Source organism: Scatophagus argus, chromosome 2 (genome assembly GCF_020382885.2).
Source record: "Scatophagus argus isolate fScaArg1 chromosome 2, fScaArg1.pri, whole genome shotgun sequence".
Lineage (NCBI taxonomy): Eukaryota > Metazoa > Chordata > Actinopteri > Scatophagidae > Scatophagus > Scatophagus argus.
Window position 1 is genome coordinate 15,852,323 of NC_058494.1, and position 21,266 is coordinate 15,873,588.

General features: G+C 40.7%; 3 protein-coding genes across 13 annotated transcripts in view; 2 read left to right on the forward strand and 1 right to left on the reverse strand.

Annotated features, from left to right (window-relative positions):
- Positions 1-2,515, reverse strand: part of pds5a (PDS5 cohesin associated factor A) — a 22,054-nt gene extending 19,539 nt beyond the window's left edge. For 3 of the 8 annotated variants that reach the window (XM_046413665.1, XM_046413673.1, XM_046413610.1), the window contains exons 1-2: positions 1,209-1,363; positions 125-277 (exon numbers count right to left, since the gene is read on the reverse strand). In XM_046413665.1, coding sequence (XP_046269621.1) covers positions 125-238 — 114 coding nt within the window. In that variant the 5' untranslated portion in view covers positions 239-277; positions 1,209-1,363. The other 5 variants (XM_046413637.1, XM_046413628.1, XM_046413646.1 and 2 more) reach the window with 5 other exon arrangements.
- n4bp2 (NEDD4 binding protein 2) lies at positions 2,086-21,222 on the forward strand. Of its 3 annotated transcripts, XR_006845471.1 has the most exons (18): positions 2,086-2,557; positions 3,338-4,331; positions 5,034-5,158; positions 5,354-5,442; positions 5,619-5,695; positions 5,857-5,997; positions 6,362-9,123; positions 9,575-9,660; positions 9,975-10,020; positions 10,206-10,429; positions 10,544-10,668; positions 10,786-10,912; positions 11,031-11,204; positions 11,387-11,555; positions 12,204-12,327; positions 12,418-13,105; positions 18,013-18,015; positions 21,211-21,222. XR_006845471.1 is itself a non-coding variant. In XM_046413585.1 (16 exons), exons 1-16 carry the CDS (start codon positions 2,305-2,307, stop codon positions 12,461-12,463), a joined length of 5,562 nt encoding a protein of 1,853 aa, XP_046269541.1. In that variant the 5' UTR covers positions 2,086-2,304; the 3' UTR covers positions 12,464-13,950. The 3 variants fall into 3 exon arrangements, 2 of the variants coding, with proteins under 2 accessions (XP_046269541.1, XP_046269555.1); XM_046413585.1 differs by lacking the exons at positions 18,013-18,015; positions 21,211-21,222 and having other exon boundaries at positions 12,418-13,950; XM_046413599.1 differs by lacking the exons at positions 18,013-18,015; positions 21,211-21,222 and having other exon boundaries at positions 2,087-2,557; positions 11,034-11,204; positions 12,418-13,950.
- Positions 14,854-18,861, forward strand: rhoh (ras homolog family member H). Of its 2 annotated transcripts, none has more exons than XM_046413721.1 (2): positions 14,854-15,164; positions 16,404-18,861. In XM_046413721.1, the coding sequence occupies exon 2, from the start codon at positions 16,885-16,887 to the stop codon at positions 17,470-17,472; it is 588 nt and encodes a 195-aa protein (XP_046269677.1). In that variant the 5' UTR covers positions 14,854-15,164; positions 16,404-16,884; the 3' UTR covers positions 17,473-18,861. The 2 variants fall into 2 exon arrangements, with proteins under 2 accessions (XP_046269677.1, XP_046269687.1); XM_046413731.1 differs by having other exon boundaries at positions 16,407-18,861.
- Positions 21,223-21,266: the final 44 nt, after the last annotated feature.

Genomic DNA, 21,266 nt, shown 5'->3' on the forward strand with positions numbered 1-21,266 from the left:
ACTTAATATACAGTAGTTCACAAAGTTAGGAGGATGTGGCATTGTGCCAATGGCCGGACATTGATAAATGAGGTTAGGGTTTGCAGAATACATATCTTGACGCCAAGAAACCCCATTAACATACCTTCAACCGTTTGACCACCTCATCGTTGCTGATTTTGTCCGTAATCTCCTTCACTCCGGGAGGATAGACGATCTTTCCGTCCCCCGCCGGTTTCTGCTGTTGTGGGAACTCCATGCTTGTTGATGTATGGTCCACACGGTCTTCTACTGGCCTCTATGGGTCAGAAAACAAAAGTTCAAGACAACCATACTACCGGACTTACCAAAACCTCATTTTAAGCATCATTATCATTTGCCCATCGTCACATTTGCCCGCTAAAATTGACAAAACCGTACCTGTACATTTAACGATATTCTAATCTAGAAAACTTTGGGGACAAAAATCCCACACTAAGCCAGCATTGTGCATATTATTAGCTTACATGCTAAAACACCCCAGCTAAAAATCAGCTCCATATTTTCCGTAAAATTCTCATCAAACATCGTATAGCTATACAAACAAGCTCGTCTGTTACTTCGCTAGAATTACAGCTATTTGAACCGACAAGTTTTTAGAAAACCGCTTAAAAAACAACAAGAGAACAGCCGGTACTTGTCTACTGTCATACAGGTTATCAAATTGGCTAGCTAGCTAGTTGCAGTGCAAACATCATTGGCTAGCGGCTAGCATTTTGCGGGAAGGAACTAATGCTAACAGCGAGCGGCTAATACACGTTAGCCGTGTAGGCTAAATGGTTAGCCTACTTTTGCTAGCCTAGGCCGCAAACTATTCAGGTACCCATCACATCACCAGCTATAGACAATCACAGAGGAAGTAAAGTATCCTATCATCCATGCCTAAAATAACCATGCTCGTGGTCAGTTCCTGTGGTTTACAACAAATGCAACTACTTTGGGAAGTTTAAAAACCAAGCTAATTTACTTGTTACTATCTTTTTTCAACTTCAACGCATCGCTCCCTACTGCCGCTAGTTTACAAGCGAAGAAGGGCTGCTACCGTCGCCCTGAGCCCTCCTCTCACCACCAACTTGCCCCCACGGAGGATTTAGAACACCCCAACAAATGCGAAATGAACCTATTTTCAAGTATACAATCACGGCTAACGCTGCGGGATGTTTGCCAAGCGTCTCCTCGTTAGTATTTACCTCTCAAGTGGGCCGTTTTAATTCATTAGTCTGACACAGGTTGGGTTTAGTTTTCGGCACAAAGCTCTCTGTCCGTTTAGTCAGTGCTGTCTGTGTGAAGCCTGAGTGAAGCGCGCCCCCCTCGGTCTCACAGGAGTACTGCAGTACCAAATACATGGCGGGAGTAAGAAATGGCTTGCACGCTCCATTGACTTTCTGTCTTTCACCTCAGGAAGAGTATATCTTTAAAACATCGTGCTTCTCAACGTCTGAATGCGAACACTGTTTGTCTATAGATTCACATCTGCTTAATAACATTTGTATGGAGAAAACCATGGCAAATATACAACTAGACTACCACTAATATTAACTATTATCGTTATTGTCGTCATCATGGTTATCATAAAGAAGTCCATCACAGAATTTTTGTTAGTACAGTATTTTAAGTTAAACTCAAAGTATGTCAACACTACTTGCAATGTGTTTATATTCCTAATTCATTTTTATCATAGTTATTGTAACGTTAGGCTTCTAGGCATGCCCTTACTACAGTTGCAGCAGTAGCAAATCCAGCACGTTCATTTTCTCTAGAAAATAATGCACTGAGAAAATAGTGATACCAACTGAGTCCCTAAAGTTTTGTAAAGATGTCTTTAACTAAGGCAATTAACCTGTGCGCAAGATTATAGAACTCACCGTTCGGACTTCAGGGGTTCCGTAAGATAAGATTTTGAGTGCATGATTTTTAGTCGTGCCCTAAATTATTGTTTAATTATTGCTTAGCTATTTTTAATCAAGCTGAAACCAAGGAGGCGAGCCAAACCTTGATTTCCCAGGAGAGCAAAAGGAAGCATTTTACTTTGAAGCGACTGTCTCGATTTCCGGTGTCAGCCTCTGTATTGGACTTTGTACAGTTCTGTGTATTTACTGGTGTATTTCTGCCGCTTGGTGTGCTATTAGATATCATAACCTTGGGTTGTAGCACTTTGGTCACTCTAGCCGACTCTACGATAGCATGTCCTCAGCTCCTTGCCACCTTTTTGTAGCCCCGTAGCTACTCAGTTAGCTTCGCGTGGTCGCTAATGAGAGTAACCGCCGCTTGAGCCTCGTCCACGGAATGCCTCGGAGAAAGAAGAACGGCCAAAGCCCGGCCAGAGTCCCCGGTGGGCCACAAGAAGGGGACAGCCTCGGCAACAACACGGGTTATCGACTACCTCAGGGATTTGACGGTGTCATGGCGAACAACTTTCCATCCAGCACCTCGGTCTCCAGTTCGGTCAAAGAGAACATCGTGAAAAACATGCAGGAAATGTTTTCACACCTGGACCCCGAAGTTATATACATTGTGCTGTCCGAGTGTGATTTTAAAGGTAGTTCTGAACACGGAAGCCCAGTTGTCCAACTGCTGTGTGGCTCACTGGAATGGTATTTAGTGTAGTTGTGCTAACCAATTAGCTGTGTAGCTTGTGAGCAGTATTAGACAGGATTGACGCATTTTACTGTATGGAATTACTTTACATCCCATGAGTGTAGTTGACAGTATTAACAGTCATCTGAAACGACAGCTTGCGCTTCTTTTGGTTCACCAACCCGCACACATTCTTCCACTTGTTGGACCTGTAGATGAGCTACATGTCAGTCCCCAGTACCTCTGGGTGACAGATGTATGAACGTTTTGCGATAGTGAGTCACATAGCACCAGTCAGTGTCACCAAGTGATTCACAAGTCAGTGCAACAGAACAAATACATAACCAGTTTAAACACTTAATTGCTGATTGATTTAAGAGTAAAAGGCTGAGCTTGGGGTCACAACCGTACACTCACAGTCGACAATAGTCAGATGAATTCAGGGGACTCTCCTCTTTAAGTCCCATGTTGTAATATTGTCCCTGTAATGGTATTCATTATTGCTGTGTGGTGGTGCTGATGGCATTTCCATGGTATGGCTTTTGTTTATTTTTACTATATTATTTTAATGCATTTTTATGTTTTTACAACTCTAAAGTATTTATGTTTTTCTGTGTGAGTACATCCATACAGAATCCGGGCAATTGATTAACGAAACATATTGTGAAGGTTCGATATAGTAAAGTGGACTCACTCATTCTTTTCTTTTTGTTGGTGTCTTTTTTCTTTGTTTGTGTCCTAGTTGAAAATGCAATGGACTCTCTCCTGGAGCTGTCTGTGGCCGCTGAGGTTGCAGCCCCTGTACCTTCTCCTATGTCTGGCTTTGAGCGCACTGCAGCAGCCCTGCTCAGCCCACACCACTTTTCTGAATCTAGAGCAGATTCTGACTCCTCCAAGCAACCACAGCTGACCTCCTCTCCTCCCTCTGCCAGCCTCCTGACAGAAGACTTGGACCTACTTGTTGATCAGGAGCTAGAGACACTAACCACGCAACAAAACCAGAAGGAAGAGTGCTGCAACAGCCAGTATTTATCCTCTTTCCCTCCACCACCATTCCCTCAGCAGGTTCTCCCTGAGCTGCTTCAGTCCAGCTTGCAGCCTGAATCTAGAGGGCCCTCTGGTGGCCTGGTGGAGCACACTTCCAAAGCTTCCTCTCCACTTGACCGGCTTAGTACTTGGGAAGATGAGACTGTTGAGGAGCAGCAGTCGGTAGTGGATTTCACACATCTAATGGCAGAGACACCTGCAGACAACCTGAAACCTCCTTTGGACCTGGCAGCTTCGGGACGTCCCTCGGCTTTCCAGGTATATAAAAAGCAAGATTCATCACACACTCTTTCAGACAAGGCTGGGTTCATGGCCTGTAAGACAGTGGTTGGAGGAGCAAAATCTAAGGTGAGCATGTTGAATCAGGAACAGCTTGGCTACATGCCATCACACTGGAACCTGAAAGCACCAGACTTTTTTCCCTGTGTCCATGAAAACAAGGGGCCAGCATTCATTACCCCTGTGGCTCAGTTACCTTCCAACTGGACCGGTCACTCTAGGCATGCCTCTCCCTGGCTGAGTCAGGGTCCTGTCAGTCAAGCACCTCTTAAACCTTCTGCCACTATTCCAAAGTCTTGGACCCTACCTGCACCTCAGCCTCCTGCCCAGCACAGCAGGCTTCGGCTGCAAGGAAAGGTCCTTGTGTTGCTTCGTGGTGCTCCAGGATCTGGCAAATCAACTTTGGCAAGGTAAGAATTATTTACTCTGGTAGCTTATCCTGTTCAGGAGTACAGGTTTGTACTTTCATGGTGGAGACTTGGTCGCATGATATTAATGCCCGGATAAGACACCTCCATTAATTAGAAAGTACTTGTTTTTAACAAGAAATCACAGATGCAGATTGTTCATTCTTGGGTTGTTAGCTTTTTAAATTTTGTGGAATGATTTTAAAATTTTGCTTTTGATATACAAAGCATTACAAGATCAGGCATCTGCTACCACTGTGAGGGCTCACAAACCCTTTGAGTGGAGACTTTTGACTAACGTCAATGTTTGCAGTTTGAAATTACTGCAATACAAAAAAATGTTCTCAACTTTATCATGATTCTTTGGGTTTTTGTAGCATGAAAAGGTCAATAGTTGTTAATTTTGTTTTACTCAGCACTGTAGTCCCTGTTCAGACCAGATATTTAATCACAGCAACAGTGTTTTTCTAAAAGGAAAGCTGCCTAAAATGATTACATTATCTAAATATAAAATAAACTGAATGGGTCAATAGTAAGATAGAGTCACAGTTAACAATGACAAATGTACTGTTCTATCAAGATAACATTGATAAATTTAGAAACACTTTAACAGCCACTACGATAGCAGTCACAACCTGTGTTACATCACTTAGAAGCTGTCATTATCAAGTGTGTGTTTGTGTCTGTCTGTCTGTCTGTCTGCAGAGCCCTGGTCGAGCATAACCCAGGTGGAGTTAGACTGTCCACTGATGACTATTTCACTCAACATGGTGAATATTGGTTTGATCCTTCTGCTCTCGGGGAGGCCCATGAGTGGAACCATAAACGAGGTAATCAACACACACATAGTTTTGATGAAAAGTGATGCAACAATTCAAAATTCCTTTGCTAACATAAATCATTTTTTTAATCGATGTAATTTGATCACCATTGTTGTTTCCTTTCTTCATTTGCACTAAAATGGCATATTGCTGTTTCTGTTTCTCTGTCTCTCCATTACTTCACTGTGGAACTTTATTCTGTAGCCAAGGAGGCTTTTGAAAAAGGCGATAACCCCATCATCATAGACAACACTAACATGCAAAGCTGGGAGATGAGACCCTATGTAGTTCAGGTCAGTCAACTTGTCTGCAATATGGAAGCATGGTAACAGATCTCATCACCAACTCATTCTGCTGTCACAGTAATTGTTCTGGACAGTAGGTTCATAAAACCCCTCTTAAATAACATCTAATTCATGACACAGTGCATGAGTTAGACTTGAGCCCCTGTTTGTCCCATGTGTCTTAGGCACTGAAACATGGATACAAGGTGCTATTCAGAGAGCCGGACACATGGTGGAAGAATAAGCCCAGAGAACTGCAAAGGTGAGACAGAAAGAGGAATTATAGAAACATTTGTTTTTAATGTACAATAGCAACTAAATTATTTTTTTGTACATATAAAGCAAAATGCTGTTTTGAGGCATTTTTATGTCTTCCAGTTTTATCTATTATAATTGTTTGTGTTTTTCTTTACATATATGCAGACGTACCACACATAATGTGCCACTGGAAACAATACAGCGCATGCTTAACGGATATGAACGCTTCGTCACCGTCCAGTCTATCATAGGTTCACAGATGCCTGAGATGAAACAGCGCCTCCTTTTGGAGAACAAAAGCTCACAGTGAGTGCCAGTGGTCTGCTTAAACACATCTGTATCTAATTGTGTTTGGATAATTCAAACAGCAGATGTTGTGTTGATTCACTTAGTTGCAAGCTATACAACATATGTTGATATTTGGATGATGCTAAGTTATACAAACTCACATACTGTATAATAACATTGTACAGCTGGAATGCAGTGGAATTGTCTGACTGTGAACTAGGGATGCACAGTATTTAGATTATTACTGCCAATTTATGAAACCTAAGTAGTTTAGAACCATCACGTCATTGTCATTTCACTGCAATACCACCAGGTGTCTTGTTTCTATCAGTGATTCATTAGTCATGTTGATTGTTCCATTCATATCTCTTGTTTTCTATAGGCCTGTGTCTTCTGAAGTACTCTGTCCTGACCTTGTAGGGCAGCCTGGACTGACAGAGGGATGTAAAAAATCCCAGCCCCAGCTGTTCTCCTCCCTCCCTGACGTGTCATCTATTGATTATTCTAGTGAGGTTGCAATGCTGGAGGATGGTGGCCACAAATCTACAGAGTCCCTCAATTTCCAACCTACTGAAAGACTCACGGAAAGCCCTGAAATTTCCAGGGACGACAATAAGGATTTGGGACAATTAGATCCCCAGTTGGGTGTTGCGTTGGCGCTAAACCATCCAATAGCAGATCAAGGAATCCCAGACTGTATTGTGGAATCAGTGATTAATGAAAATTATCGTGTGGATGAAACTCCTGTGGCTTTCTCTGAGTCTATTGGACAAAGAGTGAGGAGGATAAGACCAAGCAGGAGGTCTGGTTTTGACAGGTTGGAGCCTGCAGATCTGGTGAAAGATACTAACCAATCAGACAGCGAGGCAAAGGAGAAAGAAAAGACAAAGGGAGGGGAAGCAGAAGAAAATGAGATGGTGAGGGATGGGGATGACAAGGGAATGCCTGAGATGTTGGATTTTGTAGGAGATTGGCCCTCTCAAGGGTCCCTCGAACAGCGACAAGTGAGGAGAAGAGAAAGGCTGAAAGAGGGAAATGGGAGGGAAAATGAAGTTGTGTCTGAAGAAGCTAACCACAATATAACAAAAGCACAGTCACGACCCAACGTAACAGAGTTTCAGAAGCTTCTCGATCTTATTCAGACAGGTGTAGCTGCTATTGAAAGTGGCTCCTCCCCTTCACCCTCACTTTCCCCGAGCTCTCAAGGGGAATTGGAGAAAGTAGAGGAGGTTGGTGGAAGGTGTGAAGAATCCCATGGCAGTAGATCTAATAGTGAGGAGGGAGAACAAAACATGAGCAGGGTTAACACCAGCAGAGGTGAATTACCTGATTGTGTGTTAGACTGGAAGGCAGCTGACTCTTGTAAGGTCAGGGAATCTAGAATTGATCATTGGGAGAGCCTTAAAACTGAAAATAAAGTGAGTAGTACCACGGGAGAGAATGATCATTTATTAGAGATTGGCAGAGAAACAGGATCGTTGGATTTGAAATCAACCATCCCAACGATTCCGCTCTCAGTTCTAAGTGTTGAATCACTAGTTATCTCTAAAACTTTGCCGCCGGATGTATGCCACGATAAAGTGGGAAGCCACAATGTCGAAGGTGAGATTAACACAGAGCCTTCTTGTGGTCCTGCTGATGTGGACATGAATAACTTCATAGAGATTGGATGTGAGACTAGATTTGAGGCTGATGGCAGTCATATTAGTGATCTGTGTCAGAGTCCTGTGTGTGAGGGCTCTGTGGAGACAGAAAACAGTACTTTCAGTGGAAGCAGTCAGGACAGAAAGCAGCGTCACGGCCGTAGATCAGGGAAAGCGTGTAAACTGGCTCTTACTTTTACTCAAAACTGCCCTGCTTCTTCACTGAATAGCCTCGAATGTCTCAATACAACTGCCCAACATGTAAACAATAGTCAGAATAGCTTTAACACAGACATTGAACCTAATTTTAATCCTGACAACAGCAACAGCAGCGTTAGCCCTGAACCAAATTTTGACCAGTTCACTGAGTCCAAATCTGAGGCATACCAGCAGCCTCCTTCCCCTCTTCCTCTTGTGGAGAAAGGCTTTTACACCCAGACAGAACCTCAAGACTTTGCCCTTCTTTGGCGACTCAATTTTCAAAACAGCTCTGATAAAGCGGTCATCAATGCACGCAACCAGTCTTGTGACATTGTAGTTCTGTCTGCTTACTCGTCTCGTTTCGTGCCGGAGCTGTCGGCTGCTGTTTCTGCAGCAGTCGCAGTTCACCCCTGCAGCCACAAAGAGGTACCCTATCGCGTGGTGCACGAAAAAAGCACACAGGTGGAGGAGAAAGAACTTGGGGCAACTCAAGACCGACTAGGGAGTCTACGCATTCTTGGTCGCCATTTTAAGCTGGTTAGTTTTGATACATTGGAGGATCTGTATGACAAATGCCATCAGGACCTAGAATGGACTACCAACTTGCTGCTTGACTCTGGAGAGAGGTTCTTCAGAGATGAGGACGGTGATAAAGAAGAGGAGGATGACGCCATGGATGAAGAAGACCAGAACACATCCAGTCTGTGTGGCGCTTTAGGCGAACCTGGAGGAACCAGGTTATGTCCTGATTTATCAAACGAGCATCACCCTGAAGATTGTCCAATAGGGCTTGAGGATGGGACTCAGCATTCAAACTTTGGGGCAGATAGGGAGCCAGATGAGGGTCCCAATAATGCCAATGTGCTAAGTTTTGGAGGTGCAGCTGTTCTGAACAAAGATCCCCCTGATACAACCTCACCCTCTCCTCAAACCGAACTTAGTATTCCTCAAGCAGGAAATGAAGGAGAGAGATGTGACACTGAAAAAATGTCTGTGTCTGAAATCCTCCCAGAAGGTGGCGCTTGGGGTGGAAGTTCTGATGATGGAGTAATAATTGAAGAGTCAAGATTTGAGATTGAGGAGGACATTGCAAGCATGGACTTGGTCCACAGGCTGCTGCAGGCTGAGTTAGACAAGATAGAGAGAGAGGAAAGACAGAATGAGGAGGAAAGAACTGAAAGGAGGCACTCGGAAAAGGGAAGCAGTCAACACCTGGACATTCAGAGTGTGGAGCTGAAACTACCCACTGAGGTCGCACTACAGCTAACTGAACTGTTTGGTCCTGTTGGAGTAGACCCAGGTAACTAAGTCGCACGTGTCACAGTGAAAATTACCAGTTTCAACTGCTACATTGAATGCTCAATTGACAACAAAGGTCTAAAGGCTTTTGTGTGCTTCCAATCAGTTGTCAGAAATATCAAAACATAGATTCTTTTACTATGCCACATTTTAAAGAACACAATATCTTCATTTGATGGCATCAAGTGCACTAAGGCTGTAAAAACAGATCTCCAATTAGATTTTTAGCTAAAGACTGTGCAGATATTAACATTATTACAGATGTGCTGGCATAAGTTGAGTTACATTTTCTTTACCAGCACTGTGTATGAATTACATGTTAGGATCTGACATATATTTCATTTGAAATGTACTAGTTTTAAGGAATTTGTCATAGACAATAAATCTTCATGCACTTGCCTGATTCGAAGAACTGATCTAAGCTATCTATCCTTTCCTGTCCACAATATTAGGTACATGCTCCTCTGATGACTATGCAGTGCAGATGGACCTGAATCTGGCTAAACTGCTCCACCAGAAGTGGAAGGAAACCATTCAGGTGAGTGCTTTAAAGTGACTATAATCCATATTATCTTTTAATAATTTATCAAATGTAGAAGAGGTCACTTGCATGCTGAACAGAGAAATATTGCTGTTATATATATATATATATATATATATACTGTTTATACTGTTTACATTAACTCTCCTACCTGCACTTTATGGCAATCTCACACATTCCACACAGAACCGTGTTCTGGTCGGTGCTGCTCCTGCCGTGCAGTCATAAATTTACCACGATATTCTGATTTACTGTGAGTAAGTCTGAGTGGGTTTTCTTTTATTAATTTGACTGTTAATGCTGTTTTACAGGAAAAGCAGAGGCAAGCAACTCTGTCCTTTCATTTGCTTCAGGAAAGTAAGTTCACACACACAAATGTGACCACAAACTTAAATTATGTTAATGCTGGCTGTAGCAGTGTTTAGAGTACTGTCCCTGTCAAATAAATATATTAAATAAAGTACCATTACAACTTGGAAAAACATTTTGCAGACATAGCATGTTGTTTCATAGCCACTGATTGTTGAGCTTTGAATGTGTAGGTTCAGTACACTGGGGTGAGTCACAGGTGGCCAAAGCAGGCCCACAACACTGGACAAAGGGAGCACCTTTCCTGATTAGCACAGATGGCTATGCATCACTGGACACCCAACCAGAGGGTCGTAGTCAGATGCCATTCATGGATCACTGGAATGTGTCTCGCCCACACATCTCTCTTAGAGATATTATAAAGGAGGAGCTTGCTTTGCAGGAGAATATGGAAAAGGTATAACAAACACACTTTTATTGCACCTGCAGACTTTAGTATATTCTGAGGCAAACATTTTGAATAATACTATCTTGGTGTGTTCTAAACCCTTTCCAACCCTTCATCTTTCAGACGAGACAAAGTCGCGTAGACCTCAACCAGCGTGATGGAGCCACCCTGTTGAAAGAGAACCAATTGTACTCCCTCTTCCCCACCATCGACAGGCATTTCCTCCAGGACATCTTCAGAGACCACAAGTGAGAAAATAGCTCTGAGACTGAGACATTTGGTTTCACTGACAGAAATTTCATCATTATATGAGAATGGTGACAATTTGCTGTATAGCTCTGATACACTTGTATATGTGTTTTCAGTTATAACCTGGCCCAGACAGAGCTCTTTCTTTGCTCTTTGCTGGATGAAGAGCCCGCCAAGACAGTCGTCGCCCCAGAGGCACCTCGGCCTGTCCACTACAGAGCAGCCAGCAAGGAAAGAGATAAGGTATTCACAGTGGAACAGAACTGAACTGTGCATCAGGCGATCATATACAAGATCACATATAAGCGACTGATTGCTTTTTCCACCGTTAATTAGTCTATACCACTTAATTTGTTAAAAGCAGAAGCCCCCAGAGTCGATCATAACTGACTATCAGGATACTGAGGATCCAGAGTATGAGGACTTTAGGGCCGAGGCCAACTTACAGAGGCACCGACAGCTTGAGAGCTTCTCCAAAGCTGCTGAGGCCTTCAAGCAAGGACGCAAAGAAGTGGCCTCATTTTATGCACAGCAGGTGAGGAGCGGAGTATTTTACTGTGAAATCTTCCCTTGTGAAGCACTTTGCAAGTATTTTTTTTTTTTTTTGGTGATCTTTGTGTCATTCAGCTTTCCTCTTATTTGTTTGTTTTGAAGATGCAGGTCTTTTATTAATAAATTCTCTGTTCATAGTGAATTAATTTGTACCTCCTTTTGTAGGGACACCTGCATGGTAGGCAGATGCGTGAGGCCCATCATCGTGCAGCAATTCAGATTTTTGAGAGGGTCAACTCATCGTTGCTACCCAATAACATCCTGGACCTCCATGGGTTGCATGTAGATGAGGCTTTGGATTATCTTGCCCAGGTTTTGCAGGAGAAAATCTCAGGTAATGAACGATATGAGAGAGAACATTTAGGCATCTTAATGTTGGACTACAAATATACATTTGTATTGTATTTGTCTAGTATTGAAGTGGTAACCCTTCCCTGCGCCACAAACTGGACTTACACTGTCAATGAACTAGAGGATTGATGTGACATAACGCATAAGTGACCATAAAGCACTATTATTACACCAAAATTTAAAAAAAAATGAAATGTTTTGCATGTTATATTGGCGATGTATGATCAAATAAATAAAGACTGCCAGATGCAGACCTCTCTCTCCACATCTGTGCAAAGTAAAGTTTCTCATGGATCATCAGATGTGTGTGTGCGGACTGGTGACATGAAGGAGTCATTAAGGGTCAATCTGGTAAAACAATGATAAGTAAAACAAATAGGATCAAACAAATAAGTTTGGGGTTTTTTCAGCTGTTTAAAATGGTTGTGTGCCTCCAGTACCCCAAACAAAATTGCATCTCGCATTAAAAGGTTGTGTATAGAATTGGTTTAGAAATAGTTGGAGGTAATGGCTCAGCTCCCTTTCTGATTGGGTGGGTTCACAAAACAGTGTTGCACCCCCATGGCGACACTTTTGCTCACTGTTTGGTGTATGTGTGAATTTTGCTCCTCTTTGGCCTCTTTCTGTCTAGATTGTGAGCAGGGTTTGTGTCGACCTCAGCTCTCTGTCATCACAGGAAGAGGGAACCACAGCCAGGGGGGCGTGGCCCGCATCCGTCCCGCCGTTAGAGACTACCTCACCAACAAACACTACAGGTACACATTACACACATTAACAATTGCAAAACACACGTGCAAGACATGTTCATCCTCACCCACCTTTTCTCTTATCTGTTTATCTCTCAGGTTCACAGAGCCAAAGCCAGGTCTTATGTTAGTCTCCTTGAAGTGAGAAGAAACTGGTTTATTGGTTTCAAGCTGCTATGGAGGACAATTGTTACAGTATATACAGTATGTTACACCTGTTTCTTAGATCTGTTTTGGTACCTTTTCTTACTCATTATAGGTATTTTATGCATCTGTAAAGTGAGAATAGATGTACATTTTATATTTAAAAATGTTTTATAGTGTGGTGCATTTTGCTTTACATTTATCTTTATGCCTTTTTATGGAGTATGAGGAAATCCCTGTGTTTTGAAGGCTCCATATTGAGTAAGGTGTTGTTTAATCATTCAAACATTTGCTAAACTAGAGACATGTAAGGATTTTGAACTTGTATCATGATTGCATGCTGTAAGCTAGGAGGTTGTTCTCTGGGATTTTAAATAACATGGCATCCGTTTTTGATACACAAGTATTTTAGCGATTGTCCTCTGAGAAGTTACAAAACCAAATACCAAGAAAAAAAGAGCTTTTTCTATTTTTGATTAGTGCACAGTGCGTCTTGCTCACCAGCAGGTGAGTCTGAAACCCTTCAGATGATTAAAGGTCGTTAAACAGTTTGAACACCCTCCACAGTGAGTTTGGCAGCAATCAGTCTTAATTTTCACAGCTGCCTCAGCAACATACTGCAACTGTTCCTCTACTTTTGCTTGTGATTTAGTGGAAACTGGCGTTTTGGTTGTAGATTGCAACCAACTGAACACTCCCAGTCTTACCCTCCGCTATGGTGGAAAACTAAAACACAAAAAGTAAAAAGCAATCTCTAGAGATAGTGTTTGGTTTGTCTGCTTTGGGCTACTGCAGAAATATGGCAGTGCAAAATGACAGACTGTATGGAAGAAGAACTCCTTAAGTATAACTTGGTTCATTGTAAGGAAACAAAAGCACAATAATATTTAGGGTCACGTAATTATACCCTAATGAAATAATAGTAAATATTATGTAATATTTCTGCCAATAGATACTCCTAAATCCTACACACTTGACCTTTAAGGTTGGGCTCAGCTTAGCTGCTTATGTATTCATATTCCAGCTCAGGTAAAAATTCAACAATGTTAAGTTTCCCTTTCTTTCAAGGCCAGTGGATTGTTTCTTGCCCTTTCCTGATACCCTGTTTTAACCCACTATGCCAAATTTTGTAGCAGTTGTATTCTTCAGGTTGCTACACTAGTTTTGTAGTTTTGACATTTTTTTTTTATGTGTAATGTTTTTCAGAAAGGTGATACAAAAACGCTGACATTTTACTGACTGTAAATAATATAAATATATAAATTATAAATGGAAAATGCTATTTTTTATTTAGCTCTTCAAATGGTTTTACGGAGAATGTTGTATTGTTTAATAAAATGTTGTATATATTTACACTTTAAGACTTCATGTGTGGGTTAACATCACTTTTCTCTTGCAAGTAGCTGCTTCATGTAACTGAAGAGTTTGGATTCTAGATGAAAATCTATTTGTATTTGTATTTTCAACTGATAAAATGGGGGAAAAGTATCCTCTCAATTGCTCTGTTAACAAAACAAACCAGCAAACAAACACTGACAATCACATTTAGTTAGTTAATATTGTGTGTATCAAAGACCTGCCAGTTTGGGGGTATATCACATATTGTGCATTTTGAAAGAGGGACAGTATAATTAATACTGTTTACAATTGTACTTTATACAAGTCGATGTAAAGAAGCTGTGTTCCACAAACAATAACTGCAATTCGAATTGAATCACTTTCCCACTGGGGTAATAATCTGACATCCCATCAGCTTAGTTTTTGATTGACTTGAGATGTTTGGAAATCTTTCCGGTTTAGAGATGACTAAATGGACCAAACAATATATTTAGAACATTGCTAATGGAAAAAAAAAACAATATAATCTATGTAACAGACTATTTATAAAAGACTACTTACCTTAGATGAACAGAAAAAAAACATTCAGATTGATGCAACATTTTTATGCCACACACTCCCGAAGCCTGCTTTTCCCACAGTGCAACTCGCCAATTGGTGAGAGAGGCGTTTTGTGGTGTGCTAATATAGTTTGAAGTTGCAATACACAGGTCTGGTATACTCCTTTCTAGCTCCAGATTTTTTTTTTTTTTTCATTTTCAGACAGGAAAATGAAGACATGCAGTACTCCTGTAAGATTGGTAAGCACCCATTGATGGCGGAGTCTCCCTTTAAATATTTCAAACCTAATATTATGTGTATAAAAAGCACTCCACCTTCTTTATTTAAAACAATGGCTAGAAGTGCAGCCTGAGGTGTTTTGAAAAATATATTTTATCTAAGCCAGAAAAAAATGGTACAAATCCACTGCAGAAAAAAAAAAAAAACACTTTTTTTTTTTTTTTTTTGAAAGCACAGCTGCCGTGGGGGAGGCGAGCAGAAGACACTAACTCCTCCACTCTGACAAGCGGATGCATTTTACTTTTCTTTTCTCATGTAGCCTACTTTGTCGCTTCCCCCTTCAACTTAATCAGCTCGGCGTTGATAGACATGTGCCTAAAATATTTAGTCTCTGTCTCTATTTATGTCTCTAATTAATACAGACTTTGGGAATTTTATGGTTTCAAATTGTTAATATTTATTCTAATTAACACCAGACCGTTTCTGGAGCTTAGCCGAAAGGATTTGTTTTTTGACAAAGGCAAAGTCTTCAAAGGCGGCAGCCAGCATCCGCCTGCTAAAGATTGAGAAGACTGACAAGAAAGGTAATAATCTTTTTCTTTGTCCTCGTTTTATTTGTCTTTATGCAACACCATGTGGCTGAGGGCATCCAGGCTACTGTTCTGTTCTCTTTCATTTGGAAATGGAGCAAGACTCCATGATGTGGGCAGAAATCTAAACTTGTTTCAACATTAAATATTTAAAATGAGTTCTGTATAGCGTATTTTAACTCTCAGTAGACCAAAGAAAGATAATTATGAAAGCATAAGATAACATATTTTTGTGAACTACATGAAGTATGATGATTTTAACAATGGCTAATGGTTTGATCCTTGTTTTCTTACTTTATTTATCTATTAACTTCTGTCTACACTTCTGTCTGTCTTCTGTCTTTCTACTTCTGTCAGTAGGCTAAGATTTTAAAACTGAGACTTCTTCTAAAAAATAAAGCTGAATTGAGGGGAAAAAAACCCACACCGAGTAGTGTCCCATCTACGTTATGGAGATGTAGTTCTTTCCACCTCCTTGACTGTGTCATGGCAGGTGGTTTTGAGGTTTTGACTTGCTATATCTGGTGCTTTAATATAATTGTCAAACTAACATTTTTTAAATTAAATAAAATCCACTGGAATATCTAGCTGATCATATTAAAAAGATGATTTATATTACATTAATGATTTATCTAAAACTGTATCAAACTAGAACACAAACAAAGACATCGTCATCCGTTATGAGATGTTCATTTATGACATAATCAGGACTGCATATGAGGCAGATACATTAAAGTAATTTGAAACTGATGGGTCATATATATGAGTTAATACAGCGGATACGGATATATTGTGAATGATCCACTGCCTCTCCAGGGTCAAGCAGTGAATTGTGGGTCACACCCAAACACATGAATCTTTACTTCCGTATTGAATTAGTACTTTGTTATACATCAAATGCGTTATAATTTCACATTTCTCTGTAAATATTAATGATGTCTGTTATTACAAAAATAAAATTTGTCTGCCACATGTAGACTAGCAGTTGACTATTTCTAAACTGTTTAGGCAGATATTTTGCTTGTCATGCAAAACTTATTGCTGCAAGAGCTGCGCTGCTGTCGCTTTCCACAGTAGGCTGTATGTTGGATGAGAACAACTGAAGACATGTCTAAATAAGGTTAAATAAACAACTTGCTGAGCATTTCAGTGTCTGAACACAAAGTACGATGATAGACTGTTTATAGATACCTCATGAACGTACCATAACCTCTGTTCATCTCTATTCCTCAGCAGGTTTCCTTCCTCTGCTCTTGGATAGAATGACGGCTCTCACGATTGTCAGAGACAAGGACCGGAACCTTAACTCACTGAAGAGACCAGCCAAGAGGGCCTAAAGAACTGAGACTTAATGTGAAGTGTGTGTGTGTGTGTGTGTGTGTGTAAACCCAACTGCTGGAGAACTGCTGACTGTACATACCTACTCTACATTAGGGACAGTGAAAGACTCTGAAAAGAGAGACATTTTAGGTCAGTTCAGCAAGTTGAACGACCACTGGAATCTCCAGGAGTGGAGTTACCACAAGTTGCCAATAAAAAGCTATGAACGCTGCGGTCCAGACAAGGAAGTACAGCGCGCACAGAGCGAACAACCCCTTTCATTACTTTGTGGACCGTGCTCCTCTTCAGATCGACAAGATCCAGAAAAACCACCCCTGAGACTTTTTCTACCAAACCACAAGCATCTAGAGGGTTGAAACTGACAGAGGCAACCATGAACGGCCTGACAGACATGTCGGTGAAGTGTGTCCTGGTCGGGGACAGTGCAGTAGGCAAGACGGCCCTGCTGGTCCGCTTCACCTCAGAGACCTTCCCAGACGCCTACAGGCCCACAGTGTTTGAGAACACAGGGGTAGAGGTGTACATGGATGGAGTGCAGATCAGCCTGGGGCTGTGGGACACGGCAGGCAATGACAATTTTAGACAGATCCGACCAAGATCCTACCAGCACGCCGACGTTGTCCTCATTTGCTACTCTGTGGCCAACCCCAACTCGCTGGCCAACATCCAGCATAAGTGGATCCATGAGATTCGAGATTACTTGCCCAAGGTGCCAGTGCTGGTTGTGGCCACCCAGACGGATCTGCGGGAGGTGGGAGCGTATCGGAACAACTGCATCTCAGCAGCGGAAGGGAAACAAGTGGCTCATGATGTCCACGCTAAAGGCTATCTAGAGTGCTCCTCTTTAAGCAACCGTGGTGTGCAACAGGTGTTTGAGTATGCAGTGCGGATGGCTGTGAACCAGGCGAGGAAGCAGGCCAGGCGACGAATGTTCAGCATAAACCAGTGCAAAGTCTTTTGACCCTTGACTTGGTGGCCGCCGGAGTCTTCATGAGATGACTTTTTCAATAACAAGCATTGTGTTAGCATGCTGTTCACTCAGTGAGGGGTAGAGATACAAGAACCTAAACCTCTATTTCACTTATCAACACAGGGTGTTTTTCACTAACGGATGTTCTGCCCCTCAATTAGGCATACAGGCAGAATCTCAACTTTTGTATGATCCAGGTAGAAATATGAAGAAAATGTTTATGTTTGATTCTTCTTATCTGTTAGGTGAACCACAGTGTGTCGCAGGGAAGTATTTCAAATATTGCATTAGAGGATTTGTGTGTTTCAGAAATGCTACATTAAGAACTTTTGTAAAGGCATTTAAAGCTTTAATAATGTTGCAGCATGTTGTTCCTTGCTGAGGAACGCATCCTGATGTCACAGTTTGTGGTTGGATCACCAAATGAACATTTGAATTGTAGCGTAAAATAAGCAGTGGCCGAGCGCAAATGAAATTACACAATCAAGTTGGATAGGGGTTTGACGGTATTATTCACGTGTGTCAAAAGAGTAAGTCAGTTTTTATGCTTCTAAAACTAGTTAGCACATGTTGGCATTTATCAGTTATGACAACTCGGAGAAGCTGATGGTCAACTTCGCCGCAGCACACGCAGCATGTTGGCTGTTATAATGTTTTATAAGACGTGACAAGTGAATAAACTGTCAATAGGTCAAAGAGTTGACAAACACACTTTCAGCCTATTTGTTTCTCCAGGTTACATGTGTTTCTTACATGTAAATGTACCAAATCTATTTGTTTGAAATGTGTAGAAGACTCAAACATTTACAGAAAATCTAGAATAAAGAAAATGACATTTTGACACTTCATATTTTATCGAAACTATATGTCACATATTAGTGGCTATTGTTGATTTTTTTTGTTAATAGTTTTTTTTCTTATTTAACTGTATATGTCCTTTTACAAAATACAGTACAAATATTAAGACATGACTACATATGTATCATACAAACTGTCCACATTGGTATGTGTAACTGGATTAACAAATTCAATTTGTATAAATTTAAATTCAGAATTCAAAGCATTGACACAGTGTTGTTTTATTCATATGTGCACAGTTGTTCCTCATAGTGAAGGACTGTTTGAATTTATTATTTAAGTAGCTTGTTTGAAATATGTGCAGTTATTTTTCCCAGTAATGGCTGTGTTATGTCACCGTGCCTTTCTGTCTTTTTGAGAAACTTTGTGTTGGATTTTTATTATAGGTGTGCATGCATAATGAAAGCACACTTTTCAGCCTTACTTGACGTAACTCTGTCGAATAAACTAAAATCAGAATCATATATGTTGTAAAAGGTATAATTTAGATATTTTGCATATAAACATCTGGTCTGTTTTTTATGCATTGTCTTGTCTTATTGTGGCCATTTTCAAACATTTTATATATGTATTATCAAAATATATACAGTATGGGGTATTAAGCTACCTTTTTCCAAACCTATGAGTGAAATCTACAAGAATATACTTTAGATGTTAGTATACAAATAATTTATACATTTTTACTACGTGATTCTAATTATGAATTGTACTTGCAGACATCTGTGCTGTGTGTCTGTAATATTCATAACTGTCCGAATGAGTGGCAGTTGCAGACTTTATAGGCTACAATTATTTCAGTAAAAAACAACAAGAGACAGCATAGCCAATGACAACAATATACACACAAATCAAATAAGAGATGGAGATGTAAGCTGTGTAGATCACAGATTTGACCTTAAACTTTTTAAATCTTTCTTAGTTCAAGGTCAAGTGTCAGTTTTAGCCCAAAAATCACCAACTTGTCTCAGAGGCCTATACGATCTGTATATGTTTATGGCCTATCCTCATTGCGTTTGTGAAAATGTGACACTGTTGGGTGTCTATATATGTATGTATGTGTGTTTGTACGTTTGTGAGGTCTGAATATGTGGGATGCCATGGGGAAATGAAGGCAGTATGTCCGTGTTAAAGAGTTACTGTAGCTGAATGACTATGAAAGCGCAAAAAATGGCGAACAGAAACAGCCAACAACCAGGAAAAGGCTCTGAAGAGATGCTCTCCCCCCTACTTCATGCTCTCTCCCGCTCTTCTTTATGTCTGATGTGGTGTTCATAGCTGCTGAGGATGAGAGATAAAATACAGGCATTTCAAGGATACGCTGAAAAACGGCTAACCACATCCCAGCACACACACACACACACACATACACACACATACATACATATGTACATGCATGAAGTCAAACTTGTGCAAACACACACATGTAATGTGTAAGTTACCCTGCCATTTTGTCAGTGTCATTTGCGTACAACATTTACATTCATTTATTTACACAAGTCCTTGATACCATATATGAAGGAACATCAGATCACCTGATGAAACCTTTAAATAGAGGACTTAATAAGCAATAATAGTGCTTAAACTAACATGATTATTGTCTCTTTTACAGGTTTTTATAGTTTGATACAGGTGGCAAGACATCAGTGATTAACTCACACGATGGATCTGCTACGTGGAATCCAGTAACATAATCAAATTTTTAGTATTCAGTCTGTGATACTGTTGGTAATTGTTGAGTTAGAAGTGACAAAGTGCTTTGAGAACTTAGCGTGTTTGACTACCTGCTGTGGCCAGATCTTTTAGCTGTCATTGAGCTCTCTCTCCCACAACTACCGCAATGCCTATTCCTCACTATCTACAACCCCCCCCGCTCCTCACACACACACACACACGATGTATGCAGCTGAGCCGCCACTTCACAGTCAGTGGGTCGCGGTTGTTCTGACTTTCTCAAGGGCCTGTGATGTGTTATCCAAGGAGCTGGTGAAGAGACCGTGTTCGCAGCAGACATTTTGACATGTCATAGCAGAGGACTACGGCTGTAGCAAATAACATTGATAATGGCTGCATCTCATTTAGTTGTTGCTGTTCCAGAGTTCTGGTATTGCACATGCTGGCTTGTTGACAAGGCTGGGTGACGCAGCTAAATGGAATGGCTCCATCGTTAATGTTATTAGCCACATCTGTGCTTTTCCTGCTATAACAAGTAAATCGGCTAATTATTTAATATCATCCAGTGTCAACTTAACTGCTGTGGTGAAAGGCAACTAAGTACATTTACTTAAGGTACTTTTTATCATATACTTTATACTTCTAAATATAGTAATTCTAGTTCCTTTGCAGATTCAGAGTAATAATTCAAAAGAACTAATAAATTGTGATATGATAATTAATACATGATATGCTGATATATTAAAGTGAGTGAGTGCATCAGTAGACTTTTTCATGAGTGTCCTGAAATGGGCCATAATGCATTACGGCTACTTACACTTTTATACTTTAAGAATATTTAGGTGATAATGCTTTCATTTAAGTGATGTTTTGAGGGACTTCAGGGATTTTGCTTGTAACTTTTACGGCATTGTCTGAATGCTACTTTTAATCTAAAACATGTGAGCGCTTCCTCACCCACTACTCAGTTGTATGCAGCCTCGTATGATGTGTTGTAAGGCAGAGGCAATGTATTTTTGTACTCAAAAAATGATGTTCAGATTCAGGTTAGTGATATTCTATATTATTTATTATTGCGTGATTGTTATTGTAATTGAATCAATCTCTTATAAAGACCAAAACTAATAGAGGATCAAATAGGTTATTCAATCTCACAGTATTTTCTCACTCTCCTGTCCTTGTCTGTGGAAGAGCTTAAAGTGTTCACTGTGACAGCAGACATTTTGGCTTGTCATGGTAGACTGCACAGGTGGAAC